Source organism: Mus caroli, chromosome 1 (assembly GCF_900094665.2).
Source record: "Mus caroli chromosome 1, CAROLI_EIJ_v1.1, whole genome shotgun sequence".
Lineage (NCBI taxonomy): Eukaryota > Metazoa > Chordata > Mammalia > Rodentia > Muridae > Mus > Mus caroli.
In genome coordinates, this window is record NC_034570.1 from 11,846,120 (window position 1) to 11,869,890 (window position 23,771).

A 23,771-nucleotide genomic window follows, 5' to 3' on the forward strand; every position below is an offset into this window, starting at 1 on the left:
TTTCTGAGTTCGAGGCCAGCCTGGTCTACAAAGTGAGTTCCAGGACAGCCAGGGCTACACAGAGAAACCCTGTCTCGAAAAAAAAAAAAAAAAACCAAAAAAAAAAAAGAAATGTTCAACATCCTTAGTCACAGGGAAATGCAAATCAAAACAACCCTGAGATTTCACCTCACACCAGTCAGAAGGTCTAAGATCAAAAACTCAGGTGACAGAAGATGCTGACAAGGATGTGAAGAAAGAGGAACTCATTGCTGGTAGGATTGCAAGCTGGTACAACACCTCTGGAAAGCAGTCTGGCAGTTCCTCAGAAAATTGGACATAGTACTACCTGAGGACCCAGCTATACCACTCCTGGGCATATACCCAGAAGATGCTCCATACATGTAATAATGACACATGCTCCACTATGTTCATAGCAGCCATATATATAATAGCCAGAAGCTGGAAACAACCCAGATGTCCCTTAACAAAGAAATGGGTAGAGAAAATGTGGTATATTTATACAATGGAATACTACTCGGCTATTAAAGACAATGAATTCATAAATTTCACAGACAAATGGATGGAAGTAGAAATTATCATCCTGAATGAGGTGACTCAGTCATAAAGGAACACTCACTGATATGTGAATATTAGCCCAAAAGTTTGGAATACCCAAGGTTCAATTTACAGACCATATGAATCCTAGGAAGAAGACCAAAATGTGGATGCTTCCGTGCTTTTTAGAAGGGGAAACAAAATACTCACAGGAAGTAATATGGAAACAAAGTGTGGAGGAAAGACTGAAGGAAAGGCCATCCAAAGACTGCCCAACTTGGGGATCCATCCCATATATAGCCATTAAACCCAGAAGTGATTGTGGATGCCAGGAAGTGCTTGTTGATGGAAGCCTGATATTTCTCCTAAGAAGTTCTGCCAGAGTCTGACAAATACAGAGGTGGAGGTTTGCAGCCAACTATTGGACTGAGCTCGGGGTCCCCAATGGAGGAGTTGGAGATGGGACTGAAGGAGCTGAAGGGGTTTGCAGCCCCATGGAGGGAGCAACAGTGTCAACAGGCCATATCCCTGGGGACTGGACCACCAACCAAAGAATACACATGGAGCAACCCATGGAGCTGGCCACATATGTGGCAGAGGATGGCCTTGAAGAACATTGGTGGGAGGAGAGGCCCTTGGGCTTGAGGGTGTTCAATGCCTCAGTGTAGAAGAATGCCAGGATGAGAAGATGGAAGTGGATGGGCAGAGGAGCACTCTCATAGAGGCAGGGGAGGGGGATGGAATAGGGAGTTTCCAAAGGGGAGACCTGGAAATGGGAAAACATTTGAAATGTAAATAATGAAAATATCCAATAAAAATATAAATAAATAAAAATTGTTGTTTGGGTAGCTGATTTGACTTTCCTTTAAAAAGAAAAAGTCATTGAGTGGTTTTTGACTTCAGAATTGGACAAATTTTCCCACAATTTCTGAAATGGCCCTAAACATACTTCTGCTGTTTGGTACAACATTTTTATGTGAAGCAGTGTGCTCAACATTAATGGTTATAAAATCAAAATATCAATCTACTCTGAAAAATATCAAAGATTTTTTGTGTCCTATATATCAAATATTCAACCAGGACTTAATTTTTAATGTGAAGATAAATAAGCACATCTACTTCCTTAGTATGTATATCTGCTTTCATCTTTAATAAATGGTAAAATTATATATAAAAGAACCATTTTAAAGTAAATTTCCTTTTGGTTTATTATCAGTAAGCATTTTATTTATTTACCTATCATATATTTGTATCCACTTGGGGTGAAATAAAAATTTGGAGGTTGAAAGGGTGTCACAAGCAGAAAAGGTTAAGAAGTCGTGGATAGAAATAATATCAGGGAAAGAGTCTGGACAGGAAGGTGGCTCAGATGGTAATGTGATGACTGCTGCACAGTGTTTGGACCTGGGCTCCATGCCTTAGCAACCACATTAACCCAGGCATGGCAGCAGTCCCTATAGAATCCTAGCACTGGGGAGAGAGTCCAGCTAAATCAGTGAGCTAACTCCAGGCTCAATGAGAAAGCCTGTCTCAAAAGATAAGGTGGAGAGAGACTGGGAAGACACAAAACGCCAACCTCTAACCTCTGTATGTGCACGCACATGTGCATGCACACACACACACACACACACACACACACACACACATCATATGGCTATATATGTTCAGTATAGACAATTTTCCCTCAAATATTTCAAGTCCAACTTGGGTGAATCTACAGATTGTATGGACAGAGCCTATGAGTAACTCAATAGCCTCTCCTGCCTTTTGCTTAATAAACTGAACAATCTAGTTAAGGGCAGATAGTGGGTAAAGTTGGGTTATGAAATGCTAAAATCATTAACATGAGCAAACTGGTGTGAGGGGGCTAGTTTAAAAAGAAAAAGAAAAAAAAGCTTCAAACTACTTGTTGATTTTTCCTGGCACCTGACTGCCACAAGATGGCAGGCCTTAATTCTCTTTCAGATTTTCTTTTGTTTTGTTTTTTCTTTATTTCTCTTCCTCTCTTTTTCCCTCTCTTTCTTTCTTCCTCTCATTCTTTCTTTCTTCCTCTCATTCTTTCTTCCTCTCATTTTTTCTTTCTTTCTTTCTTTCTTTCTTTCTTCCTTTCTTCCTTCCCTCCTTTCTTTCTTTCTTCCTTTCTTCCTTCCCTCCTTTCTTTCTTTCTTTTTTCCTTTCTTCCTTCCCTCCTTTCTTTCTTTCTTTCTTTCTTTTTTCCTTTCTTTCTTTCTTTCTTTCTTTCTTTCTTTCTTTCTTTCTTCCTTCCCTCCTTTCTTTCTTCCTTCCTTCCTTTCTTTCTTTCTTTCTTTCTTTCTTTCTTTCTTTCTTTCTTTTTCTTTCCTTCCTCCCTCCCTCCCTCCCTCCCCCTCCCCCCTCTCTTTCTTTCTTTCTTTCTTTCTTTCTTTCTTTCTTTCTTTCTTTCTTTCTTTCTTTCTTTCTGCTTTTAAGAGGAGTAACCCTTTATTTACATGTTTCCAGACAAAAGCAGCAGAGTCGGGTGTTTGGGGAGGATTAGTCAGAGACCAAATCCTTTATCCAACTCCTCAGCCCTTTTCTTGGCTTCAGTTCTGACTGTACCCGCAGCACCAGTGATGAGGGCAGTGGCTACAAGAAAAAGCAGATGTGTGAGCCCAGAAAGCACTGACCTTTCCAAATGGGAAGGTATATGCAATTTTCAAAGACAAAGCCAGGACCAGATGTGAATGTGTGCCAGGCACAAGGAGGTCAGGAACAACTTGAGATGTCAATCCTGGGCAGCTGTGTGCCTTGTTTTATGAGATGGGATCTCTAGAGAGGCTGTTTGGTCACTGTGGCCTCTGATCTCTAGAGAACAACTTGACTCCAGCTTATCAACACTGGCATTATACGCACATGCACCATGTCTGGCTTTTACCTTCTGGTCTTTAGACTTTACTGTCCAAGGGTTGAGAATGTAGCTCAGTTAGTAGAGCATTCTTTAGCATGTAGCCCTGAGACTATCTCTAGCACTGGAAAACAGCAGCAGCAACAACATGCATTTATATATATATATATAACATACACATATAACACATATACACACAAACATATATCTGTGTGTGTGTGTGTGTGTGTGTGTGTGTGTGTGTGTGTGTGTGTGTGATCCTATCACTCAGGAGATAGATGTATGAGAATCAGAGGTTCAAGACCAATCTGGCCTGCAGGAGTCCCATTCTTGTTTAGTTTCTGTGCTAATCATCTGTGTTATAATGTTTATTGTTGTTGTTATTTGTTTCTTTCTTTGTTTTGGGAAAGAGTCTTGATTTGTGGCCCAGGCTTGTTTTCAAGTCTGAATCATCTTGCCTGAGCCTAACACCCCTGACTTATGACACATCTTAAAAGCAAAGCATTCCTGAGAAACTTGTCTTCTCCCACCCCAGTGGCTGCAAGGTTTGGATCCAGGGTATCCCCCACCCCAACATGCTTGCATGAATCTTGGAGCCAGATGGCCTACAGCACTTTGAACCAAAGCCACTCTTTAATAATAATCCAAAAGTTTAATTTTCATATCTTGAGGATTGTAAATAATTTTAAAGTTATTTTTGCTTTCAGTCCCACCTCTGCTTCTGTGTGGAAGCATGTAGCTGGTGCCTCAGGACACAGTCTCTCCATAAAAGACTGCCCCTTTCCCTTTCCCTTGTTGGCAGCCCTGTTCAAATGTAATATCATCTTTGCTCAGAGGCCATTTGCCAACTATTTGGCAACCTATGAACCTACCATTGTTCACTTTTACAACAAATTTCACTTAAAAAAAAAAAGCACAGCACTGCACATATTTCCTTTGAACATGAAAGTAAATCAAGTTTGCTTTGAGAATTTCATAAGCCCTCTGACACAGGGCATGCCACAAAAGCAGGCTTAGAACCTCTGCTTCATGTGTACAGTACCGAAGAGAATAAAGAGGAAATTTGGCAAGTAGCCCCTACCTAGAAACATAGTTTATTATTAATGCACATTGACCTTTTGTGGGGAGGAAAATGTTCATAAACCTTAGTATTGTGCAGCAGCTTAGTTTTTTTATATTTGTTCTTTAGATAAAATATAATTATATACCTTAAGTTTAATGAGAAAAGCTTATTAGAAGAGAGTAGTTGTGTTAACGGGCTTCATGGGGCTTTTATATTTTGACTTAGTCACCAAAGTTTGTAATCCTAATTTTAATGATGACAATATGCAGAGGAAGCAGCACAGGATTTGTAGCCATGAGGTGTAAATTTTAGTCCTGAGAGCCATGAACAATCAATAGCTTTCCGGAACTTTCGTGTCTCCATGTGTGTAAGCTGAGCATCATGAGTAAGGTGCGACCATACCCTTGAGATCTCCAAGTTCGAATCTCCAGAATGCATGTCATGTTACATAGCTAGGAGGGATTAAATATACAGATGGGATTCAAGTTACTCCTCAGTTGAATTTGAAATAGGAAGGTTCTCCATCTTCTAAATGGATCCCAGGTAATCACTAGGGAATTTTAAAATATCTGCTGGAAGGGGGATGTGATTTCAGAAGAAGGGTGAAGGTAGATACAATGTTGTTAGCTGTGCCAATGGACAGGACCATGAGACAAGGAATGTAGTTAGTCTCCACAAGATGAAAAACAAGCTGGAGAGATGGTTTAGCCAATACAGGCTAGGCCCACAAATGTCGAAAAGAGACTGGCCCCTCACATCCCAGGAAGGAATGCAGCCCCGCTGATTCCTCAGCCTGGTAAAACCTGTGTCTGATTCCTAACCTCCAGAACTGTAAGATAATAAATTGTTTAGGTCACTAAATTGGTGGCACCTCAGCTTTCAGAGAGGTTAATTGACCTTACAGCCACAGCATTGCTGTTTTTTTCTAGAACCTGCCTTCCTAAGAACAAATGTTTTCACCATTGCTGCTGTCTTTCATAAACTGAGAATTAACCAACTCATAATCCTGATTCCATTAAGATTAAATATTTTTTTTCTCCTTTTGTATCTCTTTTTACTCCTGATTTACGAAAAGCAGCAAGAAGAACCCAGGCTGTATGTTCAACATCACGCTCAGGGTTCTCTTTGGCTAAATACACAAGCTCCATTCCTCGCTTACAACTTGTACTCCTATGGAACTGGAGATGTGCCTGTTGTGCTTTCTGGCCCTGTGTATCAAGGAGCCCCTTTCACCCATGAGCAGGCTTGAATGGTTTCCCCAAAGAGCCTTCAGGAAGGAATACACCATTTCTGATCCACTAGCTTTAGGCCAAGTAGACCTGAATTGCATCCTATGTGTTATATTAAGCCACTAAGTTTCTTGCAATTTGTTACAGCAGCCATAGGAATGATTTCTTTGAAAACTGACTCATGGATGCTTATGAGAGCTCTCTGAACAAGTCATGCACATATCAGCAGGTGACCAAAGTCTGCAATCCCAGCACAATCAGAATAGGAGGATCACAAGTTCAAGACCATCAACAGGTACATAGAGAGTTTGAGGCCAGCCTGGGCTACATGACCATGATCTTGTTTCAAAAATAAACAAACAAACAAGCAAGCAACCAAAAATATCTGTGTCATTCAAATGCAAGGTATAACTATGCCATGTGATAAGGCTCATGCTTCATGAACAGGAATTGTGGAAGAGGTACAAGAGGGTAGTACTAGGTACACATGTCACCACAGGACAGAACAAATACACTTCCACTGAGGTGGGCTTTCCTCCATGCTCCCACATCAACCCAAAACACACACACACACACACACACACACACAGGCTTTTAAAATTGGGGGTAGTGCTTGGTGCATGGCAGAGGGAGTGTGGAGAGGTTAGAGGAGAACTTGCAGGAACAATCGACCTCCAGCCCAGGAATCTTCTTAGAACAGTGCTCGTGAGCCTGAGCTGCCGCATGCTGGGATACACTTGTTGTTTGGGTTTGGATCTCTAAAACATACCACAGTCATGGCAGGAAGCAAGTACTCGGTGAGTATTTAATGAATGAGTGTGTGACCTGGCCGTGACACATGCCTCTCCTCTAATCACCAGGCTTGATTACATTGATCTGGCTTGCTGGGCAGGTGTCCCCTTTCTCCCTGATACTTTTCCATTTTCATCCTTTCTGAGGCTATGTGTTTTGCTGAAGAGGAGGATCTGTCCTGATGGAGGAGAACCAGCCTTCAAGTCTGTGAGAGCAGTGTGCTCCTTAGCGAGGACTTCTCTCTAAGCTCAGAGTCTGAAGGAACAGGAGCTGGTGTGAAGCAGGCGCTGAAGAATCCACCAAACCAGATGTCCTGCCTCTCACTTGCCTCTTCCCCTAATTGTGCATCTTCTCACACATATTTGTGAACATCAGTGATTTTACTGAGTTGCTTCTCAAGTGGGGAGACTTGTTTAATTAAACACATGGTGGGGAAACCCTGAATATTCTATATCCTTTGCAGAATGGATGACCCAATCATCATTAGTTCTGAAAGGTCCTTTGGTAGAGAAAACAAATTCCTATTTGTTCACATTATTATTACAAAAGAAGATGCACTTTGGAAACTTTTGCTAGCCATGACACAGGCAGGGGTGCATGGCCATGTTGGTATATTCTGAAACTCTAGTGATCATTGGTCAATCCAAAAAGGTGTGTTACAATTCAGACAGAATTCTTAACCCACCCCAGGTATTCTGGACCCACAGTTCTGGGTCAGTCCCCAGAAAGTTGTATTTCTAATGAGTTTCTAAATGGTCCAGACACTCCTGGTCCAGGGTCCCATGTTAGGAACCACTGCAGTACAATATACAACAGGCATTCTGTTCCCCAGCCAGCCTGTAACTGGAATCACTACTGCAAATTACCTCCCCCGCCCCCCCCCGAGGGGGGGGAATGGACGGAGATTAACCTTGGGACTAAAGTCAGGACTAAAACTGTGATGGTGTCCCTCTTCTTTGCAAATGGCACTTAGCATTTAGGAAGGGAGTGTAAACACAAAGTCTACACCAGTGTAAACCAAGACCACTAGCAGCTTCAAGAAGCAAAAGACCATTACATCAAATCCTCAGTGGCGTATGCTGGCAGGAGCTATGCGATGGAGATTTGGGACCATGTGGAAAAGGAGTTAGGAGGCAGATCTGGAGCTGCTGGACAAGAAGTAAGCACCTCTAGGCAGAAGAGAGATGCCCAGGGCTCTGACGTTCTGGGGCACATTGTCCCCTGGGTGTAAGTTAGAGACTCAAGACTGGGGAGTGCAATGGCTTGGGTATTGAGAAACCCCTCCTACACCCCAATACTATGAATGAATAGAGTAGATGCTCTTCTTGCTAGGTAGAGCCACCGAAACCAACAGTCACACAACAATCACATTGTCTTGTGTTGTGTCTCTGCCGAGGGCCTGGACTCATTATGGACTGTGCCCTGTAATCTCTTCTGTGAATGCCCCCTTTAGAGCTGCATAATTATCTTTCCCTGAGCTTAATGTGATGACCACATCAGTGACAGACCTCCACCAAAGCCGTCCACTGTGACCCTTTCCAACCCCAGGTCTGATTACAATGGTCCCTGCAGAGAACACCTCAGTGACTTTCCAAGGCTCTTTGGAAAAAGACAAGAATCCAAAAATAGAGTTCTCTCTAGTTCAAAAACTTGCTGGCACCAACCCCCAAATTTTCCACATTCAGTTTTTAAATAGCCAAAGAAGGGCTTGAGGAGCAATTCAGTCAGTGAAGTGCTTGAGGACTTGAGTTTGGGGTTGGGGGTGGGGAGTGGGCTCTACACTTGGAATACTAGCTAGCTCCAGAGAAGCATAGAGGCAGACCCCTGGGGCTCAATTAAACCTAGTTTAATTGCTCAGTCAGTTCCAGGTTAGTGAGAGATCTTATTGAAAGGACATGGAAAATGGTGCCTGAGGGATTACATCGGAGGCTATCCTTTGACCTCCACATGCATGCACACATGAACATATATACACGCACATACATGTGTTCCTGAACACATGAATACACGCAGCTTAAACAATCAAAGAAGCAGTTTTTTAGCATTTAGGGCTCATTTGCCCACCTGTGGCACCACACCCCATATCCACTGATGAGACAGGGCCTTATATTGTAGACCCCAGGCTGCCATGCTTGAGGAGTTACCTTCCACATACCCTGCTCAAGCACTGGCTGTTCAGGTTGGTCTCTTGTGGTCCTATGTTAGCTTTAATCAGCCCTTACATCTGTGTACAACTGACTATCAGGTTTAAGCAAGCTGGTCTTTCTTCTGGGCAGCTCAGGATTTCTTGGCCTCATCTCCAAAAAAACAAAAACAGAAAAACAAAAGACAAAACTCCTGTCCCTCAAGACGAAAGGAAATCAGTATTATTCCTGCTTACAGCTCCTTGGATGACAAATTAGCACAGATGCAACTTTCTAGGATTAATTTCCTGGGATCATCGGATGTTTATGTCCCTCCCGACTCAACAGAAATAACCAAGACTTTGGGCCTCACGTAAACTTTCCTCCCCACGATAACCCACCACACAGCCCATGTTTCTCACCAAATTGACATTCAACAAATAAATAAGAGTATGTGGGAAAAAAAAAAAGAATGAATGAAATTGTTTGATAAAGATCACATTGACGTAAAAATTTCCAGGTTTATACAAAACATACGATGTTTTCTACCCAGGAAAGCCAATGTTTTGCTGCACTGGATTCAGTCCAGAGCAACACACTGGTGCTGGCCTCTGCTTACCTCTTTGTAAGACTCACACAGTTTCTGGTGCATTAGTGAACCAGCTTCTTCACCCGCTTCATTAGCTACACCACATCATATCCGTTTTTCTTTTTGTTTCTTTTTGTTTGTGTGTTTGTTTGCTTGTTTGTTGACATGGGCTCTGATGATGTTGTTCAAGGTGGCCTTGAATTGTTTGCTTTAATGATCTCTCTTTCTGGCCTGGTGTAGCTTAGAGTGCAGGTGCCTGGCCCTGCACTTGGACAAAATACTCTTCTCAGCTGACTCACAAATCTGACCACATCGGCACCCGTGCAGTCAGCCAGAAAGGAGAGGCGGATGTCTCAAAAGATCATTTTATCACTGTTTAGAAATGTATCAATTTTCTTCCATTTTTCATATTTGTGAGTGCATAAATTAAAAGTCCTGTTTAATCAGAAAGTATGAGGCTCAGGTTATGTTTTAAGTCTTTAACTACTGTGCTAGAGAGATCTATAAAACAAAAACACCTCTACCCTGTAAGTCTCACTTGCCCAAGGACAGAGAACGCCCCAGAATGCTGGAGGCTGCTGTGCATGGAAGATAACGAGTTGTATGTCTTCATTTCAGTAAACAAGATTGGTTGCCCCAACACAGGACGTATTTGGTCACACGTAAATGGCAGATACATGACAGGAAGTATATAACCTTGAGGGGTTTGCCTTTATTAGTATCTGACTAATGTTGAATTCAGGGCCATTCTCTGGGAATCCTGGGTATGGATCTGCCCAGTATCCACCGTCCTGGCCAGTATTTATTAAGGCTTGTTTCAAATTTGGCTCAAAATCGTAGTGATGGTATTATTCTCACCCAGTGGGATTAACAAAATCACGATGAAAGTGAAAAGGTTACCCTGGCTAGATGACTGCTTTCCTGTATGATATGTCTAACTTCCTCTGTCGTTATGTTGAGTGGTTGCCAAAAAACCAAATGCTGGAGGAAGATTCATACTCATGCGTGTGACTGCTGGAGTGTTGCTCAGTGGTAGAGTACTTAACTAGTATATAGTTCAGTGCCCAACAAGAGGGGAAAGGTCAGGCAGTTGGCGGTATGCTCGTGTGTTGATTACTGAGTCCATGCAAAACTGAAAGGACCATTGCCTTAAAAACAATCACAAAAACCAAAAACCCCGAGGGAAGCAAGGGAAAGAGAGGCATTTGTGCAGCTGGCTACTCATAGCTTTAATAAGCATTTCCTGAACTGCCTATCTACGTTGGGCAGACTGGTCCATCCTCCTCCCTGAAGCTCATGGAACTTTCCCTGAGCACCATATGATCTTTCAGGAAGTGGTAAAAAGTCATCAAAAGCAACAAAGACAGCAGCCATGAGAACACCAGTACCAAAGGAGTGCCCGCAATCCTGCCTCTGTGATGAGGAGTACTCCAGGCAGCCAGCTCTCTCTTCCAGGGGTGGGCAGGGCGCCCCTCCGTTTAGTGGTTCCTGACGCACTGAACGCCTGCGCACACGCGTGGTGGGCTGGCACTGACCTGCGCAGCCACTCCAGGGACTCCATTCTCCCACAAAGCAAGGGCGAGCTGGAAAACAGAATGACAACATGCACACACATGAGTAAACCCAGCCCACCTGCCAGGTTGTTCCTGCCCACACCGACGATGGAATCTATCTAGCTGTGTAAACTTCGTAAATTTAGCCATGACCTGTATCTGGGAACACAGCAGGTCTCAGAGATATGAACTCCACCCAGCCTGATGGTTAACTGATAATCATGTGCTTCTGCTTAGGTCCGGATGCTGAGGGTTGGCCAGGGACACACAGGTAAATTTCTACAAAATACTTCCTCATACTCCTGAGTTTATACTCGTGTGTGTGTGTGTGTGTGTGTGTTTGCCTGCCTAATAGTAACTTTTATCCCAGCAACTAATTTTTAAACGTGATTTTGTTTCCAGATTATATTTTCACGTGTACATATTTATGTGTACAAGTGTATAATGATCGAATTAGTCACTGGTAAATCGATTTTCTTAAACATTGAGCATTTCCTGTAGGTGGAACTAATAGCCATTTTCGAATAAAAGACTGTTAACAGCCACAATCATGCAGCAATACTAGAGAACATTGGGACTTATTTCTCCTAACTGCATCACTACACCTTTCTCTGTCACCTCTTCCTCCCTTCCCAGAACACTATCAAAAGTAATATACATTCACTGTAAAAACTCAGAGAAAATAATTATAAAAAACAAAAATCTACCTTATCCATTAATAAGTCCAGCACTTCCTAATCAATCCTTGTAGAAAATACAGTGATAAGATGTAAGTCAATAGTAACAAAACCAAACTGGACACATAGGTCTGTGTAACAGAATAAGGTCCCTTATAGAAGTCCATGGAACTACAGCCACCTCATTTTTGACAAAGAAAACAGAAGTACACACTGAAGAACAGATAGCTGTCAAGGTCCCAAAGCCCTGTTTCCCTAAACAGGCAGTGCTGGTGACACTGCCCTAAACAGAAAGATGCTGGCTGGGTAATCAGAAAGGTTGCTGTTGGGTAAAAAGGCCTTAATGTTTCTCTTCCCCAGACTCACCTCCAGCCAGGGCAGCTAGTTCTGGACAAATCTTGACAGCCTGCATGGGCTCAGACCCCCACCCTGCCAGCTGTCATATAAAATCTGGATGTTTTTCCACTATTTTGCTCTTCAAACGATTCTGGGAAATTTGGATATCTACATGTAGAAAGATGGAATAGGATCCTTATCTCTCACTCCGCATAAAAATCTATTCCAGTGGCTCAGCCATCTCCGTGTCAAACTCTGAAAGCACTACAAGATAAAGAAGAGAGTACGCTGGAAAGATGAAGTCACAGAAGGACTTTCTGAATAGGCCTCCAGGAAATAAGGCTCAAAACAGAGATTGTAGGATCATACAAATATAAAAGCTACTGTTACTGGAGTGAAGAGGCAGCCTACAACAGAGGAGACGATCTTTGCCAATCATGCACTTGACAGAATTAGTGCCTAGAATATGCAAAGAACTTAGAAATCAGACATCAAGAAAACAGGTTAATAAATGGTCTATGCACACTGTCTGTTATCAGTGTTGAGGCCTGCGCCCCTAGCATAGCTGTAGCCATTTTGTTCCATGCCCGCCAGCTATTCATTTTCTTGCTGTAATATGCCTGCCAGTCATTGATGCAGAAAAATTACTTGACTCTGAGCAAGGTCATGCCAACCACATGCCCTATTATGTTCTTTATGTTATGAGGTTTGTTAATCTTAAGAAATCCCATAACTATAAGCTTCACATAGGACCCATCAAATTAAAGGTCAATATGGATCGCTATGTCCTAAATGGCTTGAGTCAGGGCTGACCACTGGGCAGCACTTCCAGCACCTGCATATGAGCTCATCGAGGGTTTTATGGGTTAAGCCTTTATGAGCTGGTCCTGAGAAATGTCCAGCTCACAGCTTTGAACTGTTGCTCTGGTAGATCATTTTTGGGGTGTGCATTCAGTAAACCATCCTTGTCTAACTGAGATCAAAGTTCATGTGGCTTATGGGGCGATTGCTGTACTCCCACAATCAACAAGATTAGGAAGAGATGAAAGATGTTTGTTTTTATTAACCAATTCCTCTACCTTTCAATTTCCTTTCTACACTTTGTTTACCTTTGCATTCCCTCCCCAATTAAGTAAGTGGTGTGGCTGGGTCTTGGGCTAAGTAAGTAGACAAACAAACAAATAAAATGGTTTATGAAACTGAACAGTTATCAAAAGAAGCACAAATGACTAAGAAATTATAAAAGTGTTCAACATCCTTTGCCATCAGGGGAATGCAAATTAAAATCATACTCCAGTGAGAATAGCTATTATCAAGACAACAAATGACTGTAAATGCTGGCAAGGATGTGGGGGAAGAGCCACCCTAATTCATTATTGTAACTAGAGAAATAACTGGTACAGCCACTATGCAAATCAGCGTGGAGGCTCCTCAAAAAAATCTAAAACTAGAAATGCAGTGTTATTCAGCTGTTGTGCCCCTCGGGGAAAGGGGGCTCAGCTCCAGTTCCTAAGCTGAGCATAGCTTCCGCCTGAGCTGTGTTGTGTCATGTTGTGTTGTGTGTTGTGTTGTGTTGAGACAGGTCTCTTTACATAGCTCTGGCTTTCCTGAAACCTACTTTGCAAACCAAGCTGGCTTTAGACTCACAGAGATGTGCCTGCTCCTGCCTCTCTGCCTCTGTCTCCCAATTGCAGGGATGAAAGGTACCTCAGCATATTAGCAGCCGCCTGAGCCTCAGGAATCCAGGTGTTATAGACATATTCCTGCGCTAGAAGACAAAACTTTCTTTTCTACAAAATAAGACCCCCTTTCCCTATTGCCCTCCAGACATATAGTACCATTTATACACAATCCCTCTGACTTTTGAAAACTTCTGACAGTTCACACATAAAAACATCTTATACCTGGTCTAAAAAGTGTACATGCAATTGAAAGCTCAATTTTTAAAAAAGTATTTTAAAGCATGCTTCATTTACCATCTAAAAACCCATTGGTGTATATCACATGTCAGCTCCCCTCAGAGACAGATGAGCCATTCTGGTCTTGCCACATTCACCATGAAAACACCCCCTTGAACGGCTCATCTCCTGATGAGCACTCTCCTTTTGAATGTATCTGAAGTAGGTAACATATTAATAGATAACATATTAATAGCCTCATCATTGTGATTAAGATACTGAGCAAATATGTGGACTACTTAGAATTCTCTATTCAAGTGTTTTGACCATTTTGAATTGAAGTTTTAACTTTCTATTGCCATGGAATTGTAAGGTGAACAGTAACTCCTTTTAAAGTTGATAATTTTCACATATTTTCCTCCATTCTTATGGTGTGTCTTTTTTCTTTCTTGCTGGTGTCTTTTCATACAAAAATATTTTTTAATCCAATGAAGATTAACTTACCTATTTTGTTGTGGATGTCACACATGCTTTGGGCTCGGTATCAGGCTATGCATTGACTCACAACTCCAACATCGTGAAGAATTGTGCCAATGATTTCTCCCATAAGTTTATAGTTTGTTAGGCATCCATCTCTATTCATTTGCATTTGGATATCCAATCTTCTTGGTACTACTTGAAGAGACCAGGGACCTTAGTACCCTGGTCAGAAGCTAACTGACCAGTAGCCAGGCATGGCAGAGCACACCTGTCATCTCACCACTTGAAGGCTGAGGCAAGGGGATTGAGAATTTCTGCCCATTCTTGCTTAGATAGTGAACATTGTGTTAGAGGTCTCTGCCTATAGAATGGGAAGGTATGGTCCAACAGAAATGTCCATATCATGTCATCAAGGAATCAGAGAAACCAACATTCCAGAAGACATTCAAAGAGACTCCCAGGCTTGTAACAGGCTGTGAAGGACTCCTCCAAGCTTTCTTTGCCTCGCGTCCTCCCCAGACTTCTTCATCCCTAAGTCTAACTCAGTCTTCCATGTGTTGAACTTGAACAGTACTTAATACTTTGATTTTAAAATGCATTTGTTTCAAATGTTAAAATTTGGACAATGCTATAGCATGAAAACGACCATGTCACTAACTCATACTTCTGTGATATGGTCTTGAGTTTGACTTTAAGAGCTGACACCAGGGAGTATTTTCTGACCGAATTTAGCCTCTCAAAAATTCTTTAAATCTGTGTCTCATGCCCAGCATTTGTTTGGTTGGTTTGGTGCCTTTTCACAGCTCCAAGTGTCACAGAATCACTATGTCAATTCTTGTTCTTATTGTCTAAGATTAGTCCTTGACAAAATAAGTTATTTGCTCTTATCCCAATTAACTTTCAAATCCCCACAAAGGGCTGAGTATCAGTGTGTACTGGGAGTCCCAGATACTTGTGGGTGGATGTAGGGAGGGGTGCTGGCCCAGGGTAAATGCCACCTGAGACTGTAGGCCACCATTGCTAAGTCAGGGTGGCAGGCCCTACGCAGCTTCCCTCTCACACTGTGCTGGTTGGACAAGCTTCAGCTTGCTCAGTCCTCACCATCTAAGCCATCCTTCCTCTCTGTTGGTTGGGAGGCCGTGTTCATAAGCACAGTGCCCCTCCCCCCATTGGATTTCAGGCAGTTTGTTTCCTGGACTCCCCAGAGATCTGGGAGAAGACACAGACACTATTCAGGTTTTGCCCTGTCCTATGTGAATTAATAATTGCTATGTATATGTCTACCTCTTTGCTACATTTCTGTGAAGGATCCAATATAGCCCACTGTTTCGATGATTTTACCATTAAGGTCAGAAGAACCCAGTCCTGAGTTAGCAGCTTGGGAGAGGTACCAGGCAAGCAAGATTCCCACTAAATTCTTCCCCGGCAGGATAGCTTAAATCTGGGTCTGTTCCTCTCTTGATATATATATATATATATATATATATATATATATATATATATATGTATATATCCAGTGGAGAGTTTTTTGTTTTGTTTTGCTTTGTTTATTTGTTTGTTTGGTTAGTTGGTTCTGGGGTTTTTGAGACAGACTTTCTCTATGTATCCCTGGCTATCCTGGAAATCACATTGGTCCTATTGTCAGCCAAAGGGCTTCAGAAAGTAAGGGTAGGAAGCCCAAAGTTGTACAAGAACAGAGTCTGATCGATGAGACAGCTGTGAGTACCGAGTAGCCTGGGACTCTAGACTTTGCTGTGTCTAGGAAAATGTATGTAGTCACCACAAATTCCATTCAAAGAAGTGGCTAGTCACAACCTGAGATCAAGTTTCCAGCCTTAGCACTATCCTCATTCCTGTGAACTTGCATATTTCAGCTTTGGCATTTGTACATCGGTAACACAGGGCAACTGCACTTCCCCCAATGTCCTGAGTCAGAGGAGTTGCTGAGTTCAGGCCTTCCCTGATCTTAGTGAGATGTACATATATAAATATCAATGTACATACTTAATTTGGGTGTCCTTTCTCCCCAGGGTCTGGAGTAGATTTTTACAAAAAAGAAAAATAAATTGTGATGCTGGTGACCAAACTTAAGACCTGCCCACTCCAGGCAAATGCTCTACCATTAAATGACATCCTGAAGATGTCATTCTTAACTCACTCACTCATAGTGGTTCAAAGATTCCATGGAGCAGGGGAGCAGGTAGGCCTGGAACCTAGAGCTGACTGTGGTTCCAGGTTTCTCAGGTATTACCTTCTAGGAACCAGTTGGCAGCCCCCTGCGGTGTTCTTCTCATTTTCCTTTTTACACAGAAGAAACTTTGAGCCCCAAGACACCCCGTAGACACTCTCCAAAGCCAGAAGGGCAGTGGATGGCCGAGTAAAGGTTAAACCCAGGAGTCTTTAACATTAAGGACAAAACCATGACATTATGCCTATTTTAGAGAGGGCAGGGATCCCAAATAATAAATATTTGGAGGGAAAATTCAAGGAGCATCCAGTGTTGCTATCACAGGCAGCTTCTAGCTGCAAATCTAGCTCTGGCCTGTGGAGGCAGGCCCACAGCAATCCTGACCCACAGTAGCTCCCCTAGGGCTGAGGAGGCTGGGCCTCTCAGCTCTGCCCTGCTTCTGCCTCCATCCCTTATCCTTCCCCTGCAATGCATAAGCAGACTCACAAAGTAGCCAGCTTCCAATGGCTGCTATTTCCTTTGTGTCTTCACAAGAAACTTCTGACTAGAGCATGCACCAGTAAGGGGCCTTATTGCTCTGCTATTCCTTAGCCTGCATAGCCCTCTGTTGACCCCTAAGAAAGTACATGTAGGACTCTTGGACATGCTTTTGAATTCTGCCACACACTAACCCTTCTCTGGCTTTACTTCCTCTATCACCCACAACCTTCCTGGAAGGCGTGCAGTTTCTGTGATTTGCCTTTGAGTTCTTCATAAAATGGTAAGCTTACTTAATCTCCTTAATCTACCCAATAAATTCCTGATCCAACATGATTTTACTATTTCTACAGCCCAGGCTAAAAAGAGACTGTATCGCTTCTCTGTGGCCAGATAATGACTGGGAGGGTTTGTGATTCAGCCTAGATCTGTCCAATCTCTTAGAAACAAAGTTCAGCCCAGTGTGCTAGCATACATCTTTAGTCCCAGCAGTCTGAAGGCAGAGTCAGGCAGATCTCTGTGAGTCTGAGGACAGCAGAGCTATAGAGAGAGACCGTAAACAACAACAATAACAACAACAACAACAACAACAATAATAATAAAGTTCCTCTCATGGCACTCCCCTCCTCCCAATTCCTCCAAAGAGGAATCTCTCTCTCTCTCTCTCTCTCTCTCTCTCTCTCTCTCTCTCTCTCTCTCTCCCTGGTTGTGTCCACTCTGTTAGCTGCAGAGCCTGACAGAAGCTTCCTAGGGATAACTGGACAGGGATGTTCTAAGACTTTCCACAGATCTTCTAAGTATCTCTTTCCAAACTGTCTTCCTGATGACCTGTTTTGGTAAAAGTCTCCCCCACTACCCCTAGTTTTTCTGTCCTAAATATCTGTAGCCAGCTACTGTTTGAAAATATGAAATGGAAAATTCCAAAAGTAGCTAATACATTTTCACTCATGCATTTCCAAGTCGCATGAGGAAATCTCAACGCTGCCCTGCTCCTGTTTCTTTCTGAGCACTACTCATCCCCTGTCAATCGTGTTAGTCCTGTGCACACGACTGCCCATTAGCCTTCTGGAGCCCACTGTGGTGGTATTAGGGGGCTTTAGTTCACTCACATAGAGCCATAGAGTAAAAAGTAGCTACATGAGAAGTGCCACAGCATAAAACGCACAAGGACAGATGAACCCCGGTACTGTAGGAAAGGACACCCAGGAACAAATCAAAACCAATCCTGGGGTTGGGCATCCCTGGCTGTCATGGACAGTGTCCCCTGCAGGAAGAGGGAGCTTTCTGTACAGTGTACATGTGGTATCTCCCGTGCTTCTGGTACACAGTGACTTCCTAAGGAGTAGAGACTGCATCTTCAGTGTCCCACCATCCCTGTGCTTACTACAAACCAAAGGCTACAGGACTCTATGATCAATACATAGGCAAGCCCCTCAAGAATGAGTGCCTCGGAAGACCCAGGGAGACGTAGCTGAGACACTCAGTTTCGGGTGTTGCCAGGGAAGGGGACACATGGCTCAGACTCACTGCATTTTCTGGTTAATTGACTTTTCCAACTTCTTTTAGTCTGAGGCAAGATGACTTGTAACAGGATTGGGGGGAGAACTTATCAAAAAGGGCATCCGCCAGTAAATCTTGGAGGTTTTTTGGCTGTGCCCTTCCACAGTATCATGGTTGGTGACTGACCTGCCTGGGATTGATAGGCTCTTAGCAAAGAGGCAAGAGAGGCCTTGTTGCTACTGGGCCTCTCTTTCCTGGAGTGTGGCTCAGCCCTTGGGTCCTCTCCTCAGAAGTTTCCTAGGACTTGTGTGAGGACAAACCCTATCATATGGACAACTTTGGGACTGATCTGATTAGCAAGGAGCAAAGCTGCTTTGGTTTTCAGAGCTGACTTCTTGGGCACGGCTTGTTTTTCAGGACTTTGTTTCTCATTTCTTCCTTTACCTTTAAGTTCAATTAAACCTGCGTTGACAGAATCCTACCAAGGGGTAAAGAACTGTGAGATGCTATGGGAATGTTAGATAAGAAAAAAATCTCATGCTAAAGGAAAGCTGGCTGGATCAAACACTACAGAGACTTGAGTAAGGAAAGTATCCTAAAGACAGTTCCAAGAGCACAGAAAACCTCCTCACAGGAAACAGCGGTGATCCATGTTGGAGCCCACCACAGAACACCTCAGACCTCTAAGAAAGTGGAGGCCCCTCCCAGGGCAAGCTTGATACAAAGTGAGACAGTCTCATCTTCCTGGCCTTGTTAATTTTCTCTATCCCCAAACTTTATGAGGTTGACAGAATGAGTGTGATGACGGCTGGTCCAGGGACACACCCCTGACAACTGTCAGCACCATCCTTCCAGGCCCCAGGTGACACCATGAAGCTAGAGTTCTTGAGTCACAGAATACATCCCAGAGGTGATCCCCACATATGTTAGAGGGTGTGCTTCGGGGACGGGGACGTTAGATGAAGCCGACTGGGAAGCCTGGAATTGAGCAGGAGTTGGGGTAGGGGTGGGGGTACTGGGATTGCGAAGGCTGATACTGGACTGGCCTGGAAGCGACCAGAAGATTCCTGGCTTACTTGCGGTCCCTCCCGGCGCCCAGCCACCCACCTGGGCACGCCCTGTCGTAGTCGAAGCAGCAGTCCCCGGTGAGACGGCAGGCTTGGTCACAGAAGCATGTTCCATAGACCCTGTCCAGCCTCCAGCCGCGGGCGAAGCAGGCTGGGTCCCGGCCAGGGCAGCAGCGGCCGGCCTCTGCACAGCCAGCCAGGGCCCCGGGCCACAGCCGCGCCAGAGCGCACAGCACCATCCACAGGGTCTTCATGGCCAGAGCTGCCGCTACACTTGCAAACGGACCCAGCTAGAGCCTCGGGCAAGCGCTCAGCAACTCCGACAGCAGCAGCCCCCGCCCTCGGCCCTCCGCCCTTCCGCACCGCCCCTCGGCTGCCCTGGCTGTGCGCCCGCTCGGCGGGCTCTGGGCGGGTGGCACTGGGGCCCAGGTGGGATGCGCTTCTCCTCCTGGCCACCAGCAGACCCCCGACCGCCCCAGGTGCTCGCGCAGCCCGCCCCCGGCCACTCTCCCCAGGATCCAAACTCTGCCTCCTTAGGTCTGGGGACGCGGTAGCCCGTGCCTGTTTGCACCCGGAAAGCCGCCAGAAAATGCAGCCCCTGTGCACCCGGGCGACCCCCAAGCGCCCCAGCTCGCTCAAGAAAGTCCTCGGAGGCTTTTCCCAACTGCTTCGCCAACTCTCTTGGGCCCTGTCGGGCACAGAGAAGTATCTTTCTGCAGCATTTTTATAGTGGCTTTTTCTCACCCAGAAAAAAACTGCTACTTTGCTTCACTTAAAGGGCAAATTAATGAATACGAAGAAAATGATAAAGTAGAAACTGTACTCTGTTTTTTGTTAAAGCCGATTTCCCAAAGAGAACCCCCACCAATAATGGTTTTCGGGTTTTGTTTTTGTTTTTTTTATAATAACGTTCACTCTAAGGTGTTCGTCTAATTTTGGAGGGTTTTATTCGCCTGCACATCTTAGTTTGTTGTCTTGTTCTTGCCACGCTGAGAATGGAAATTAGATCCTGACCAATGCAAGGTCATCCTACTAAGTGACACTCCACCGGCAACTTGTTTGTTTACTTGCTTGTTGAGGTGAGGGACTGACTACTTACCTCTGGCTGACCTGTAACTTGCCATGTAGACCAGGATGGGATGGTATCGAACTCACAGAGAGCCACTGCCATCCGCCTCCCAAGTGCTGGAATGAACGGCATAGGCCTTTACTCACAGCTTTATGCCCAAGTTTTTATATGTGTTTCTTTCTCTTCTCTAAATACATTAAGTTTTCTACACTTTATTCGCCGAAATTAATTCTGGGAGTTTCACTTTTTCTTTATGACCTTAAATCATTTAATTAGCATGGCTTGTAGAAAGGAACACTTTCTATATCTAAAAACGTAAGAAATCAAATTAAATTCAAAGTCTAGTTTCTTCCTTCTTCATGTAAGAGCTTCTCAAAGAGGAATTTCTGTCATTGGAGAGAAAGTAATATAAGTAGAAATTTCAAACTTTACTACAAGTGTGATAAAGCAACTTAGCAACAAAATATAAACATTAAGCATGCTATGCAATGGACAAACCTACGTTGTAAGGGTTGTATCTGATAAGTCCTGGTCTCAGATTGTATTGACCAATGTAGAATGCAATGTTGTTTGATCATCCAAAGAAAATATACTCTAAAAAGAAAAAAATAGAAATTTTTCTTTGTGAGTTTATACAAGTAAGTTCTCAGCATTGAAAGACTTTTTTTTGTTTTCCTTTCTGGCAACTACCTCTTCCTTTTGCTTGTAAAGAAATGATGTTGTGTACCTCTTTGTGTTTTTTACCTCTTTGTGTTTTTTACTCCTTTGTGTTTTTAGTTTTGATGGTTAGGACTAAATACTCTTGCCAACAGATTACATACACCCTCAGCGTTCCTCCTGGGAGAAGTTTCATTTGCCGTTTTGTCACCACACATTCATGCAATTCATCTCCACACCTTTTCTAGACTGTCTTCTCCATGCGATGCATCTGGGCAGATACTTCTGTACTGCCATAAGAATCTGGAATAGTGCCAGAAAGGTGTAAAAGCAAACAATCCACTGACTAGTTCATTTTCCAGACCAAAGCATGAAATGAAATGGTAACAGAGAAGAGGAGGTGAACTCTGTCCTAACAGAAGTGAAAGATGGGCTGGGGAGATGAGTGATTAGAAGAGCTGGCTGTTCTTCCAGCAGACCCAAGTTTGGTTCTCAGCGCTCACTTGGGGTAATTAACTGCCAGGTTAGGTGATTAGGGGGATGCACTCCTTTAGTGCCAGAGGATCTGGCCACATAGAAAACACACCCACACACATGTACACACACATGTACACACACATGTACATGCACACACTAAAGTGAGTGCTCACACACATAAAAATAAAATAGAGAAGTAAAAAGCCTAATGTCAAATGCTAGCTCAAATACCATATCTTCACTTCCTTTTCCTTTATGCACCGACAAAAGCAAAAGTTGACAGGAAAAAGGTTAGAAATGGGCTGGAACTGCAGGGTTAGCGTACTTGTTTGCCAGGCAGGAGGCTCTCCAACCCATCTACACTGCTCCAACCCACCAGCTTCAAGTTCACAATCTGGAGATCTGGGCTTTGCGTTCAGAAAGGACTTGGATTCAGCTTAGCACTGCCATCGCCTCAACATCTTCATCCCACACAGAATGCTACTATGATCTCCATGAGATGCCGACAGGACATCGGGTGACAGGTGTAAACTGAGCACAAAGTGTCTTCTAAATACCTCGTGATGACCTAAGGTCCACTCTCTGCCGTATTTTTAGGCTAACAGCAAGTAAAAGACAAGTGCAGCTTTATTGTAACATACAGGAAAGCACAAAGTTTAAGATTTAAAAACGGAAGAAGACCATGAAGAAGACCTTAAAGTTAACAAAGGGGAGCTTATCTCTGGTAATGCTTAAAGAGCTCACAGTATCAAGTTCGAGCATGAAGAGAGCCTTCCCCGACAAGCCACCGCAAACCCAGGGCAAAGTGAGGGGACAGAGACACATGAGGCACTCATGCTCACATGCTTGCTAGAAACTGGGTGCAGTCAGCTGTAACAATGACCTGCTTTGCTAGCCATGCTGTGTGGATATTTGATGCACAGAAATCACTAAGAACATAGGAAGTAATCCAGTGCACCTTTAAAGACTTCCTGTCTGTTGTCTTTGGGAGTTATCCAAGACTGGGAAAACTACAAAGAGAAGCTGAGGCCTACCTGCTCCATCAGATCCAAGGACACAGTAAGTGTAGGGGCCTCCACCTGCTCAGTCTCCCTTGATCCTGTGTAACTGTCAAACAAATGCCTCCCCATCCTACAGCTGAGAGACACGTGGGGCACACAGCCAATCAGGAACTAATCAGGCCCAGAACCAGAATTAATTACCCTTTCCAATGCACTGAAGTTTCTTCCATAATTTCCAGGGTGGGATGGGGTAGGGAAAAAACATGATAATGGAGAAGAAAGATGGGGAACATTAAGATGTACTGGGCCGAGTACTGTAATTAAATACATAGAAATCAAAATACCAAAGTTTCCCAAGAGGCTGGAATGTACGTAAAATGTAAGCTGAGGAGATGGGTCAGCACATAGGGAATATACTCACTGTCAACTTCAGACTTGCATGCAAACATGCACACAGATGCACCCATGTACAGATGTGTGTGCTCACATGCATGCATGCACACACACAACACATACACACAAAACGTGGAAAAATAAAAAATCACACTGTAGTTCGCAGAATATGTCTAGAAAACCTGAAAAACGTGGAAAAATAAAAAATCACACTGTAGTTCGCAGAATATGTCTAGAAAACCTGAAAAACGTGGAAAAATAAAAAAAATAAAAGTTTTGCATTTTTACTTACAAAGATAGAATTTTATTAAAACTAGCTAGGATGCTCTGAAAAGTATGAGGAAATCTCTTGAGATTGGGTGACAAATAGGGTAGTTGACAGTTTGGAGCCATTTGTCAGAGGCACAACACCTCATGGATTTCTGTAACTTATTTTCTTGAATACCAGATGTTTTTGACTGTATTATCTGTAGGGTTTTGTATTTGTTTTTGTCCTAAGACAAAATAATGAACACAGATTATAGGAGGGATTCCAGAGACGAATATACTTCATATAGATTTGATGTCAGCTATGCAGCTAGTGAAGACTTCCTGTCCTCCTGAAGCCAACCACCTGCTGGGTTGCCTCCTTTACTGTGAGGAGGTTTTTTGCTTGTTTGCTTGCTTCCTTGCTTGCTTATTTGTTTTACTTGTGTCTAAGAGAATGCTTCACTGTAGCCTAGGCAAGTCTGGAACTTACCAGACTGGGCTCACATGCCTGTCAGCTCTCTTGCCTAACCCTTCCAACTGCAGTGACAATAGA

General features: G+C 43.5%; 1 protein-coding gene across 2 annotated transcripts in view; it reads right to left on the minus strand.

Annotated features, from left to right (window-relative positions):
- Positions 1-19,694, minus strand: part of Sbspon (somatomedin B and thrombospondin type 1 domain containing) — a 32,067-nt gene extending 12,373 nt beyond the window's left edge. The window contains exons 1-2 of one of the 2 annotated variants that reach the window (XM_021175817.2): positions 19,413-19,694; positions 10,585-10,779 (exon numbers count right to left, since the gene is read on the minus strand). In XM_021175817.2, the coding sequence (XP_021031476.1) occupies positions 10,585-10,779; positions 19,413-19,626 (409 nt within the window). In that variant the 5' untranslated portion in view covers positions 19,627-19,694. The remainder of the gene's footprint in view (positions 1-10,584; positions 10,780-19,412) is intronic. The other variant, XM_029483482.1, reaches the window with a different exon arrangement.
- Positions 19,695-23,771: the final 4,077 nt, after the last annotated feature.